This window comes from Astatotilapia calliptera, chromosome 3 (assembly GCF_964374335.1).
Source record: "Astatotilapia calliptera chromosome 3, fAstCal68.1, whole genome shotgun sequence".
Lineage (NCBI taxonomy): Eukaryota > Metazoa > Chordata > Actinopteri > Cichliformes > Cichlidae > Astatotilapia > Astatotilapia calliptera.
Window position 1 is genome coordinate 85227771 of NC_137424.1, and position 13881 is coordinate 85241651.

General features: G+C 46.7%; 1 protein-coding gene across 2 annotated transcripts; it reads left to right on the forward strand.

Annotated features, from left to right (window-relative positions):
• The first annotated feature begins 4432 nt into the window (after positions 1-4432).
• LOC113017442 (high mobility group protein B2-like) lies at positions 4433-13673 on the forward strand. 2 transcript variants are annotated; one of them, XM_026160594.2, is made up of 5 exons: positions 4433-5012; positions 6388-6601; positions 11098-11249; positions 11435-11609; positions 12800-13673. In XM_026160594.2, exons 2-5 carry the CDS (start codon positions 6452-6454, stop codon positions 12923-12925), a joined length of 603 nt encoding a protein of 200 aa, XP_026016379.1. In that variant the 5' UTR covers positions 4433-5012; positions 6388-6451; the 3' UTR covers positions 12926-13673. The 2 variants fall into 2 exon arrangements, with proteins under 2 accessions (XP_026016379.1, XP_026016378.1); XM_026160593.2 differs by having other exon boundaries at positions 6443-6601.
• Positions 13674-13881: the final 208 nt, after the last annotated feature.

The window sequence follows — 13881 nt, forward strand, 5'->3', positions numbered from 1 at the left end:
GTATTAAAAGCTGAAGAAAAATCAATAAATAAGAGCCGAGCATCAAGATGGCGATAAAGGAAGTTCAACAGAGTGACCACTGCATCATCCACACCTCTACAAGGCCTGTAGGCAAATTGTAGAGGGTCTATCAGCTTCTCTACTTGCTGCAGGATCTCCTTCCTGACAAGGTTTTCAAAGGACTTCATCACTAAGGATGTTAGAGCGACAGGCCTAAAATCATTTAATGATGTAGCAATGAAGTTATTGCTGCCCATCTCCGCCTCTACCTTATCCTTGTATTTTATATTGGCTTTTTTAATTTCTAATCTGATCTCCTTCCTAATTTCTCTAACTTTCGAGATATTCCCTTCAATAAAAGCTTTTTTCCTTTCGTGAATCAGCCTCATAAGAGCTTTTGAAGACCATGGTTTGTTATTAGGGAAAAAATGCACAGCCTTTGAGGGGATAATCATGTCTCTGCAAAAGGAGACATAGCTGCAGACAACGTCAGTGAGTTCATTAATGTCTCTACATGATTCTATAAACACCGACCAGTCTGTACAGTCAAAGCAGCCCTGCGGGGCTAAAGAGGCATCATCACTCCAAACCTTTATGCGGTGTTTCCTCACTTTCTCTCTTCTCAGTACAGTCTTGTAAACTGGCAGAAGATGCACCGTGTTGTGATCCGAGGATCCGAGGGCGGTGCCAGCCACAGATGTATACGTAGGCTCCCTGAACTGTCTGGCATTAGGATTGTGCCCACCTCTTGCTGTCATGGCAGTGAAGAAGAGCTCAAAGTGGTCCCGACTCAGTTTCAAGGTCAGAAGATACCTGCACGGGGCATCGGTCCTCTCAACAAGTTCATTATAGATGTTAAGTGCACTTATGCCATTAGCAACGAAACCATATATGGCAGTCTTCTTTTTGTTGTGTGAAGTGGCACCATTTTGTCATACTGCTGGACCTTCACCCCACGAAGCATCCTTCAAGCTGGTCTCAGCCCTGTGTTTAGTTGTTGGCTTCATTGGAGCTTTGTAACCTTTTCCAGGAGGATTACGGCTGCATCAAAAGCTGCATCTACAGTGCGCACAAACTCTACAGTTGCAGCTCAACCTTTAAAGTCCTCCAACTTCAAGCCTTGTTCACAGACTCCATTGCATCCGCTACACTTCTGCTGAAGAGCTGTGCTGCCACGTGGACTTTCATTTTTTTGTTTTCTCCACTGTAAATGAGTCGTTTTAGCCTGTTACCTATTTGCAGATGACACTGGCCTTCTCTGATCCATCGATGAGGAAGTACACAATGGGAATTTTCCATCACTCATTGACAGCCACAACCGTGAGGACCAAGGCCCGGGTGGCGAGTGTGTTGTCAGCTTCACCAGTGACTGTATTTGCATCACAATGGAACTGGTCCCCTGCAAACTCAGTCATCCGGTGGATGTACGTTTCATCCATCATTAGAGCACACACTGTGTCCTTTCCCTATTCTGTTTGCCTCCACATGACTTCTCGGTGCTCTGAAAGATGCTGCTGTAAATCCAGGATCAGCTGAGACACTACACAGTGTGGATGGTGTGACTGTGTGGCAGCGCTTTATTAAAATTCTCATGCACATACTCGTATACCTTTGTACCTTTTTTGGGGAGCAAAGAAAAAGCAAGAAGGTATTGGAACCGGAGAATGAACGTTTTGCAGTGCTGTAAATGCTTGCGTTTGATGCATTGCTTGGATTGTTTTGCCACGAGTACCCAGCATGCAATGTGCGAAAGTCACGTGCAATTACCTTTTTCTTTGCCCCCAAAAAAGGAATGTACAAAACGAAGGAGAACAATGCCGGTCCTTACAAAGACAGACTCGACGAAAATGCAAAGAAAAGATATGAGGAAAAAATCAAAGGAGTGAAAGGGTCAGACCCTTACGAGCACACAGAGTGGACAAAAGACGTTAGCGTGCTGCCCAACTTTCACCACGCTCATATTTATAACTATACGGTTCTTGGAGTGAGTGCATACACATACACAAGCCCAGATACAGTTTACCGACAGATGGGTACAGGACTTTGAAAAGCACCGTGTAGAACGAAAGTTTACCTTACAAATCATCTTCATAAATACACATTCGTTAACCGTTTATTAATAGGACCTTTAAACTCAACGGTAATGAATTAGTAGTGGAAATAATTTTTGGTACTGATTACAGAAATGTAGTGTAACCGGTGTGCTTCTGCGTTGTGTCTGATAAAAAAGGTAAAAGAAAGAAAGACCTCCAAGTAAATAATTTACCCACTCCAGCTCCTCTCCCACAGGGGAATTGTAGAAAAGGGCATTTATTTTTACATTAAACATAAAGTATGCATTTACACGTAACATATTTGACATAAGATAATAAAAAAAAACAACAACATGAAATCCAACATACCTGATAAAAAAGGTAAAAGAAAGAAAGACCAAGTAAATAATTTGCCCACTCCAGCTCCTATGACCAAATACAAACAGTGGGGAAGAGGGTTAGCTCAACCCACCACAACTTCCAAGCTAGCAAGGAGTATATATTCATGCTAGCATTTATGGTGCCTAAAACACATTTATGATACACACATACTACACACTTATAACATCTAACAAAAACAGGCTTAATAATGACAATAATTGAACTAAAATTGCAATCAGAAACATCAGGGTGGCTAAATATGAATTATGTGTGTTTTAAAGTGTTGGAAAGAAATGACACCCACCTCTCCCACAGGGGAATTGTAGAAAAGGGGAAAGGCAAAAGGGGTACACTGTATTTATAGTACTGCACCAAAGAAAAAGAAGAAAAGAATGAGGGGCTCTAATTGATAATGAACACAACTACAGGTCCTAAAAGTCAGGTATAAAAGGAGCAGTTTGGGGGTTTAGAACACATTTTGTGAAATTATAACAATGTGATTTATGACTGTTACAGTAGCAGTGACAATAATATTGTATGCTGTAATCCTACTGGGTTATTAATGATACAAAAATCTGTCATATATCCTGTGAATAAAAGTATATGTTTTTGTCTATGTATTTCGCATTTCGTATGCTGTTTTGCCTACAAAACACAGCAAACATTACACACTGCCACAATAAACAAAGGAGCATAGCACGATTTCTGTTCAGCGCCATATAAGATGTATTAACTACTACAAAACACTGACCTTTGTGGAAATGCTTGGAGCAGACTAACATGTGAGCTGGAGTGTTTTCGAACGGTGTATTAGGTCTTCGGATAGTGGCAATCCCGGCCATCCGTCGCCTCTTCTTGACTTGGGAGACATGGCTTGGACAATTTCTCTTCCACGCCGGAATCCGATAAAAACCAATCGCTTTACCCGTCGGCTTCACGTGGCTGTCGCTCGCCCGGCTTGTGCAGTTAATAATACAACAGCTTCTTGCCATTTTTTATTTCTTTTTATCGCTGTGTAACTGATTTCAATTGAAAGCCTGCGTGCGCTAGTACCACTTGCCACGAGTTCCCAGAATCCTTTGTGGTTTTACCCCTGAATGACGTCACATTTTCAATCTCTATCCGGTTGTTCAGTGATGACGTGACGAATCCTGCTTCCGGGCCTAAAGTAGTCTGCGTTTAATATGGCGTTTGTGTTGTTAACATGTTTAATGTTTTGTATTTTCTTCTATTTGATCTCAAAAAGCTCCTAAAACAGTCAGTGATCACTGTTGACCTCCCTCGGCTTTTATTACCACTAATCATTTATTTAAGCTCAGTTTTTAAAACCTTAGGATGTAACTACAGCCCAGCCCATGCAGCAGTATATGAATGACTAACCTCGTATTGTGGATGGATTATCTCAGTTGTTCTCCTGGCTGAAGTTTGGTCCTTTTACAGCATCCTGCCATGCGATTACATTTGTTCCTGACCACCGAGAACACTCACGTTAACTTTTATCGAGTGGGAAAAAAGTTAGCTTGTTTATATTATGCTAACATAGCTGTGTCGCTAGCGGTCACGTAGCACATCATTATATACCAGCTAGCCAAACTTCAGTAACCCTACAAACGTCACTGCTGTTTAGTTTTCTGTCTTCATTTATGCTGGAAGTGATAGCAGAGCTGTACGTTTGAATTTGTTTCCAAAACCCCGCAGTCAGGACATGCTATATTGTATTTAGATAGAAGCTAGCGAGCTAACTCCCTGCTAACTTCTAACTCCCTTAAATGTCATAAATTCCGATTTCATGGATGCCTGGATGTTAAACTCAGTTGTTACACCTGGTAGAGCAGAACGCTGATTATTTTATTAAAGATGAAAGACTTTAGACAGTTTTTCAACTCTCAGTAATGCCACAGTGATCGTTTGATATATGGACCTGCAGCGGAGTTTAGACCCAGACACGGCTAGTGATGTCAGACTGAACAACCGGATTGAGAGGCGGTTTATAATTTCGAGTCAGAGGTCAGTTGGACTCTTTTCATGTTTATTATTCAGTTCAACTGACAAACATCTGTAAAATATGACACAAAGGGACAAATGCCTAAAAATACCTGCTAATGTATTTATAACTGTAAAAAAATCATTTAATAATACTGTAAAATTCAAGACCTTTTCACTCAATCGCTACGGTGTTATCTGCCACGTTTTCTCTGATTGGTCACAACACCTGACATACACAAATTCCAACGAAACAGATGGAGGTTCTAGAACTTGGCCCCGCCCTGTTTATGTGTAGAATTCCCGCCCTGGTAGCGTCGCTCTGCGGGCGGAACCGTGTGACACAACTGGATTTGACTAACAGTGGCTATAACCAATCAGAGATCGGTATTAAGACGAGCTCCGCCCGTGTTTGCAAACAGTGTTCCGCCCCCTCAATAGGAATGACCAACGGGGGCGTTGCTAGTGGGTGGAGCCTGTCTCAGGCTCGACCCAGTTTGAAAGTGAACCAACGGCTCCAGTCGCAGCTTCAACCCCAAACAACAACAAGAACCCGAGACCCGGAGAACCAGACTCGGTCCAGTCGGTTTCACCTGCAGCCGGCCCTCCTGACGAGTGAGTACCCCGATCGGCCTTCCACCGCGGGGCTGCGGTAAAATAGCAGTGTATTTGAGCCGGAGATGAGCTGGATGTGCCGGGCATCTTGTTTCTGATGTGGGCATCCAGAGAGAAAAGATCCGGAATAATAGCTGGAAAACGGGAATAAAATGTCCGCTTTGACGGTGGCAGCCTGGCGGTGGTGGGATGTGGTGTCCTTCCTGGTCCTTTGTGTGCTCCCTCTCGGAGGACTGATCCAGACATGTTGTTGTAAACACGAAACGCCCATTTTGGAGTATGAATGCCAGGAAATAGCCTGACCCCGTCTATATAACGCTGACCTCTCCGATGCATAGACGGAGCCCTTCGTTAAAAATGCGCAGTAGACGTAGAGACTGTGTGTTTCCATTGCAGCACCGCCCGTATCAGCATTACCGGCGGTGCTTTGGGATAAATGTGTCCGTGAATCACCGGAGAGCCCCGCGGTGCTCTCTGCAGCCTCTCTACGGGTTTACCGGGACTGCGAGCGACTGTTAGCCGCTGCTAGCAGAGGGGGATGGGGCGGCTAGCTCCGCAGAGGGCGGGAAGCAAATGGTGGTCCATTGTTCTGAGAAGCTAGCGTGGCTAGGCTAACCGCAGCGGCCGCAGATCAGCGCGAGTCCCGGATACTCCCCTCCATCCGCCCCAGCGAGGCTCTCACACCTCCAGCCCGGGGCGTACAGCGGGTACCGGGCTCCGTGGGGAGCTTCCAGCGCGGACATAAGGAGGAGAGGCTGCCGAAGGGCCTCCCTCTGCCCGGCAAAGAAAATGGAGCCCGTCTGCTGCCTTTGTTATTCACAACGAGGCCCAACGGGGAGCTGTTACCGGAGATTTACCGTTAGATACGGGCTCATACCGGCGGAATATAACCGGTTTATGGGTTAAAGTCACAGCGTGAAGAACAGCAGACTCACGGGTTAAAAGGTCATTGCACACAAACGTGTTTAAAGCTGAAATAAAGGTTAAATCCAGTCGCTCATCGTTATTGTGTCAGTGATGTTTGATCCTCTGTCAGGAACAAAACACCCGTTAATAACCCCGATCAGCTCCTCTGATCAGGTATTATCAATAACATGGACCCACAGTGGCTGACCATCAGGTTTCTCTGTGATGAGTTAGTATTTGATGGTCAATAATCACCACCAGCACACTGAATGTAAAATAGACCCATGTTTCATTACTGATTAGACTATCTATCACAGCAGGGGTCAGAGGTCAAGTGCCACCCTAGTGTCTTAGTATTTACTGACAGGTCAGAGTTTAATTGTGAGTAAATATAAAGTCCTTTATTGTTATTGTACGTGTACAACAACATTATGGACCAAGTCTATAAATGCATATCTGGTGTCTGCAGCACTGCCTCGGCTCTCCGTCCCCCTCACTCTTCTTCTTCTGTGGTGGTTCTTCAGGCCGCCACGATGATGCGTAAAGACATCAACAAGCCGAAGGGGAAGACGTCGGCGTACGCCTTCTTCGTGCAGACGTGTCGAGAGGAGCACCGCAAGAAGAACCCCGAGCAGTCGGTCAACTTCGCCGAGTTCTCCAAGAAGTGCTCCGAGAGGTGGAAGGTGAGGGGGAGGGGCTGCAGGTACCTGGTCACATGACCACCTGACCCATCAGTGTGTGAGTAACAGCTCACCTACCCGTGTTCAGCTGTCCTATCAGGACACAGTAAGCTGCAGCTCCAGCTGTTTGACTGGTTATAGTGGGAGCAATAAAGAGTTGTCATGGTGTTCCTGTGCAGCAGCTCCAGTCACAGACTTACAGTGTAACTCATTCAAACCTTTGGCAGGTTAACAGGCTGTGTGAGCAGAGTCGATGTTCTGTGTGCGCCTCGAGCCTCACAGCACAAACTGCAGAGGAGCACGGGGTGAATAAAACCACAGCTCAGTGTTGACGTTCACTCTGAGGCAGCAGAAACAGCTGCTTACAGGCAGCACAGACTCAGAGGATCCTCCTGCTTCACACTGAGCTGTGCAGGACTCACCTGCACAGGTGGATCAGCCTCTGACCTGTTTGTTACGTGTCACATACACGGCCGACACACAGAGGTGAATGGGTGGAGTCATCACGAGAGCTGCAGGCCACAGCAGAGCTGCTCGTGATGTCACACGTGTCGCTGTGACATCACGAGCAGCTCCAGCATCACTGCTGTGCTCTTCATCACCCAGCATCAGTGTTGGTCAAGTCACTGGAAAAAAGTAACTAATTACTGATTACTTCCCCAAAAAAGTGATCCTGTTACTTTACTGATTACTTATTTTCAAAAGTAATTAGTTACTTAGTTACTTTTTAAAAACCCGATTTACAACCTGAAGAGGTGATAAAGTGACAGATCTTTCAGCCCAATTCTACTTTTCTGCATAATCCATCATACAAAATGTAATCAAATGGAAAAGTCTCTTTTTAAAACTTGTTTTATCAGTTTTAATCTTTTAACTTTATGCATCAAGCAAAAATGTAATTATATGCAACATTCTCTGACTTGAATAAATTAGTTTAACATTTAAACCTATTTTCTGCACATTCCAGCACATAAAATAAAATATTTTGTGTGTTTACACTCAGTCTTTCAAATAGATGCAAGTAAAACACAGCAGAAAATAAATAAAGTCAAAGACTCAGCGGTCCTGTTGCTCTATTTTCACCTGTAAAGCAGGAGTGGGGTAGGCGGAGGTTTACCCTGGTGCAGGTGTGCCACGGTCAGTGGAAGGATATGGCAGCTCTGTGAGTTTCCCATTACGTCGTAGCTACTCGGTGCTTGCTTGGAAGTTTAGGGGTTTTTTCGCTGTAAAAAGAAGTTTTCTTCCCACGCACAACAGACACTAATGTTTTTGTCACTTTTTATGGAATCAAACTCAAAGTAAGGTCAGTACTTCCACGCTTTAAACGCTGCACGCTCATACTCTCTCCCACAATCGATATATGATCCATTGTTGATCTGCACACAGCTGTTGTCACGAACGGCGCACTCGCTTACGTCACTGTCGTGAGACATTCTCGCAAACAAATCACGGTTTTAGTAACGCAGTAACGCAGCGTTCCTACGGGAAAGTAACGGTAATCTGATTACCGTTTTTGCAATAGTAATCCCTTACTTTACTCGTTACTTGAAAAAAGTAATCGGATTACCGCGTTACTGCCCATCTCTGCTCAGTACAAGAGCTCAGACCTCTCCACACGGTCACAGCATCGTGAGTAGCCACTGTAACATGACAGGCAGGACAATTACAGGAAATGAAACAATGAAATGTGAATAAGCTCTAATCCATCAGAACACTTGCACGGCGTGGTGAACGCACTGGTTCTTACGGAGCTCTCTTCTGCTCAGTCTGGGCACTCAGCACAGTCAGTCTGTCAGCAGAGCAGTGATGTGACCGGTTATGAATCAGCTGCTGTGTGTGTGTGAAGGTGTTTAGTGGCAGCTGGTGGACTGTAACGTGCTGCTACTACCAGGAGGTGGCAGCAGTGCACACAGCAGCTGTTTGAGGAGCACGTAGAAGAACATGTTGATGTCTGAGAGCAGGGCTGTGTTCCAAAACTCCATCCGTCTGCTTTTCCTCATCGAGGTCACAAGTGGATTTGGAGTTAGGAGAGGGCAGAGGGTGAGTTATGGTCGCCTCCCCTGAACGTGACGTCAGAGGATGGACTACAAAATGCTGGTCCTACCCAGGGCGGGTTACGACAAAACCATTTTAACCATGGTTAAAATGGTTTTGTCGTAACCATCGAGCACGGGTTGTCATGGCCATATTAAGCTGTATGAATGTAATTCACTGTGAGTGGTTTTTTCTCCCACACCCTTTGAATGCATCATTAATCCCCCCTCCACATGGAAAACTGCGCTGAGCGTGCGTGTTTACACTACCAGACAGGGAAAGGCGACAGCGGCAGAGTCAGACTCACTGCTGGTTTCACAAAGAGGACGTCCAAGAAAATGCAGTAACCTGCAAAACTACAAAAGGTAACGTGACCACAGATTTATTCCACCAGCTGAAAGTCATCCTCTGTTTTAAACAACGTAACTGCTCCTTTAGCTGTGTGTTGTTTTTGCTGCTTGGTGGTTTCTATGAGCGTTAGCTGCTGTGGATGCCACACGTGCCGATATTTACATGAACTTGAATTCAAGGAGTCTTAAACTGCAGCTCGCCCATCAAGACGTATCGTGATATTTACATCGTGTTTCATGATGGAGCCAAAGATATCACAACATTAGACTTTCCTCAGTGTGTCCTAATCTGTTGTTTTATGCAGCCTGTGAAATCTAAGGTTTTAATGTTAAAGAGGGAGATTGGAGTCAAATCCACTGATGCTTGCAGCTTGTTTCCATGTTAACAAGCTGGTGGATTTACAGCAGAGGCTCAGAGTCAGTTTGAGAGAGCGTCACTTTCAGGAGGAGAAGATTTCCACCTGTGATTAAAGCGTCTGGTGCACAGTTTACTGCACAAACCCCAGCAGTGAAATACTGCAGTGTGCTGTGGCTGTGCTGCTGGGACAACAGGTGTGTCAGAGTTAAAGCTCTGTCCTCACACCGAGTCACTTATTGCTCCTCTGTAATGATGGAAAGGAGTTCTCAGCAGTGACACAGAGCCACATCCCTCTGTGACCAATGAAGCAACGCGTCTGAAAACACAGCCTGTTAGTGTCCATCCCCACTTATCCAGGGCTGGGTCGCCCAGACCTCCCTCTCCCCAGCCACCCCCTCCAGCTTGTCCGGGGGAACACCAAGAGTCCCCAGGTGGAGCCCTCAAGCACCCCACCATGGGTTGCTGAGAACGTACGTTGAGGCGAGCCGACTATATATATCTGCTATCTCTGAACTTAACGCACTAATTAAGGTCCTTCCCCACCAGACAGGTGACCATGTCCTAATGCTGGTTTTGGTAACTGGGGATCGGTCTGCCAGGGTCTCCGCCCTTGGCTGCTGCATAGCCCGTAAAAGGGCACCCTCCCTGGGCCGGGCTCCAGGATGGGTCCCCAGTAACCCTGTCCTGTTCCCTAGTTCTTACACTCATAGGGGTTTTTGAATCACTCTTTGTCTGACCCTCACCCAGGACAAAATCTGCCACGGGAGACCCTACCAGGGGACAAAAAAGCCCCGACAGCATAGCCCCTGGGATCCCTCTCAAACACCTCCACCACGATAAGGTAGTGATTCACAGAGGGGCTCGTTAGTGTGATGGATCAGTTAAAGTCATGAGTCACAGACACACAGTTACAGCCTCTCACCCAACAGATAACCATGAGCTCTCCTCTGACAAACCCTGACTCCACCTGAGCCTCCATCCTCAGGACCGTTTGCTCAGGGCCCAGAGGTTTGGGACAGAACAACATCTGGATGCATGTGTGAAACTTGTTGTGAGCATCAGTCAGCACGGTCAGTGTGAGCTGAGATCACATGTTCTTCTTCACTGGATGAAGGAGCTCAGAGGAGCTCAGGGCCTCACGGAGGGCTGAGGAGGTCTGCGAGCAGCTAACAGTACTGTGTGTGTGTGTGTGTGTGTGTGTGTGTGAGTGTGTGTGTGTACTGTCAGCTGTAAACTGTCAGGGACAGGAAACAGTTCAACCCTTAATGTAAGAGACTGGCTCCACAGAACAGCATGATCACTTCCTGTGTGCTGGACTCGTACATCATGTGAGCACTTTAGTTAAACACATCTGGTCAGGTTTGAGGAACTCGCGCTCTCCTCTGTGTGCAGGTCACATGACTGGATTATTCCCGTGTTTCATTCCAGTGTAGACAAAGCTCTGAGACAGGGACTGATAACAGCTGTAACATCTGCAGCACAGATCCACTGCAGGGAGTCGCTGATCAGTGCTCCACTGCAGCTCAGGTCAAACCCTGAGACAGATGTGTGCAGCTGTGGTTGAAGCAGACAGGTGCAGCTGCTCTTACCTGCTGATGGAAGCATCTGGATTCCAGCTGTGTTCAACTGGTCCCAGCAGGAAAACTGGTCCTCTCCCTGAATCGATTCTGTATTATTCTGCATTGTTTTCTGTAAGTGTGACCCCGGGAGTTCAAAGGTCAGAGGTCACACACTGACTGTCTGCTCTCTGCCTCCAGGCTCTGTCTCCCAGTGATAAGAAGTGTTTCGAGGACATGGCCAAAGCTGACAAGGTGCGCTACAACCGTGAGATGAAAGACTACGTCCCCCCCAAAGGCTTCGGAAAGAGGGGCCGCAAGAGGAAAGACCCCAACGCCCCCAAAAGACCCCCGTAAGACCCCAAACACACTCTGAAGGTCCAGGTAGCACCTGACACACCTCATGTACTGATGTAAGACCCCAAACACACTGTCTGTGTGGTTTGAGAGTGCCAGCAGGGGGCAGCACAGGGCTGCTCATGTTTGAGTTCAAACACAGAGGCAGATCCTGGATCAGCTCTAGCCTGTCTGTCTGCAGGTCTGCGTTCTTCGTGTTCTGCAGCGAGTACCGTCCCAGTGTGAAGCAGCAGTATCCTGGGCTGTCTATAGGAGACTGTGCCAAGAAGCTGGGAGAGATGTGGAGCAAGCTGTCCCAGTCTGAGAAGCTGCCGTACGAGGAGAAGGCCCAGAAGCTACGAGAGAAATACGACCGGGTGAGGCTCAGTCACACAGACAGAGGGTAGAAACCAGTCACAGTGTGTGATACAGGCAGGTATGAAGGGTGTGACGAGCTCAGAGTACATCTGGTCCTCAGAAACATCAGCCTCTGTTCTCCTCTGTACTGCACGGTTCCTCTAATCTGTGCATAAACACATTTTCTGCACACGATACTTTAACACGCTTGAATAGTTTTAAATTACATTAGCTGCTTTTGTCAGCTGTTTGGAGACTGGAGGGTCACATGTCCAATCTGAGGTAACTGACAGTAAAATAACATGTTCATATGTTTGAGCCCTGATGTCAGCTCTGCAGGTGAGGCTGAGGAGCAGGAAATATGTACCCATGTTAAAGGGCCACATATAGTTTGAGCTGTGGGTGATCTTCAACACATAACTGACACGTTCCAGCAGGTTTTAGATAAACTGAGTGTTCGTCTGATTTCCTCTTTATTTCAGGCTTCTAGCATTTTCTGTGTGGTACGAACATTCAAAGGAGCGTTGTGTATTTTAATATTTCACCACCAGGTGGCAGTGAAACCGATTCATAGACTGAGGTGCTCCAGGTCCAGCCTTCAGTCTGATGCTGCTGCTGAGCAGACGGGTCCTTTATTCATACAGTTAGACTTCAAACAGACAAATAAATAAATACATGGAGACATGTGTAAAACATTCAACTTTACTGAGCGCGTGCACTGAGCTCTCTGTCAGGCTTTTATTTTGTAATCCTTTACTGAGCGCGTGCACTGAGCTCTCTGTCAGGCTTTTATTTTGTAATCATTTACTGAGCGCGTGCACTGAGCTCTCTGTCAGGCTTTTATTTTGTAATCCTTTACTGAGCGCGTGCACTGAGCTCTCTGTCAGGCTTTTATTTTGTAATCCTTTACTGAGCGCGTGCACTGAGCTCTCTGTCAGGCTTTTATTTTGTAATCCTTTACTGAGCGCGTGCACTGAGCTCTCTGTCAGGCTTTTATTTTGTAATCCTTTACTGAGCGCGTGCACTGAGCTCTCTGTCAGGCTTTTATTTTGTAATCCTTTACTGAGCGCGTGCACTGAGCTCTCTGTCAGGCTTTTATTTTGTAATCATTTACTGAGCGCGTGCACTGAGCTCTCTGTCAGGCTTTTATTTTGTAATCCTTTAGTGAGTGTGTTGCCACAGAGGATAAACTGCTTCCTGTGTGTTTCAGGACATGGTGGCGTACCGCGGCGGCGGCACGTATGCCAGGAACCCCAGCTCTTCAGCTCAGGGAGGAGAGGAGGAGGACGAGGATGAGGGCGAGGATGAAGAGGAGGAGGAGGACGATGACGAGTAGAGATGAAGAGCTGCAGCTGGGAGAGAGAGTGTTAGAGAGAGAGTGAAACAGGTGTGTGTGTTTCAGAGTGCAGGTCAGGGGGCGGAGCCTCACAGCAGGTGTGTCTACGTTTCAGAGACTTCCTGTTCCTCTGTTAGGGTGCGTTTCTAAACACCGTCCCCCTCTGATAGAAACAAGGTTCCACCTGACAGGAAGCACACTAACACTTCCTGCTGCAGCTGATGGCAGGGACAGAAGAAGAAGAGGTCAGAGGTTAACAGCTGCTTGTGTATAGATCACATGACTCCATTAGGTGAGTCTGACAGCATCACCTGGGTACAGACGTTTATTTAAACAGCCTCAGCCTGGCTCACAGGTCACATGACCACAGGAGTCATGTGACTGAGTGTCGGTGCTGGTGACACAGAGGGAGGCGGAGTGCTCTGAAACACACACACCCGACCACAGAGAGTGTGTGTGTGTCACTGTGTGTGTGAGAACAGGGTGTGTGTGTCTTTACAGTAACGTGTGTGTGTGAGGTCATCAGATGTTAAACTGTCCCACAGCAGAGGACAGTACAGTAACCCCCCTCCTCTCACTGTTACCATGGTTACCCCTGCACCCTCCACCCCTCCTGTGTGTTACCATGGAAACCCCCGCCCCCTTCAGCATCATGTTGTTTTTATGTTGTGGACGTTTTTGTTCTTCGTTCACTGTCAGAGTAGAAACTTCAACTTTTATAATAAAACAACCACCTGAGGGAAAAGCCCACCCAGAGTCTGTGCTTACTCGCTGCCGCCCACCTCACACACACACACACACACACACCTGTGATCTGTGAACATGCTCTCTTCAGCAGGATAAACCCTCATCCTCACTGTTTGTGAGAGACTCACGCAGCGCCCTGACTGCTGGGAACAGCCTGTCCTGCAGATGTTACGTCATGACTCCAGAGGTTAGACCCATCACAGTGCTGC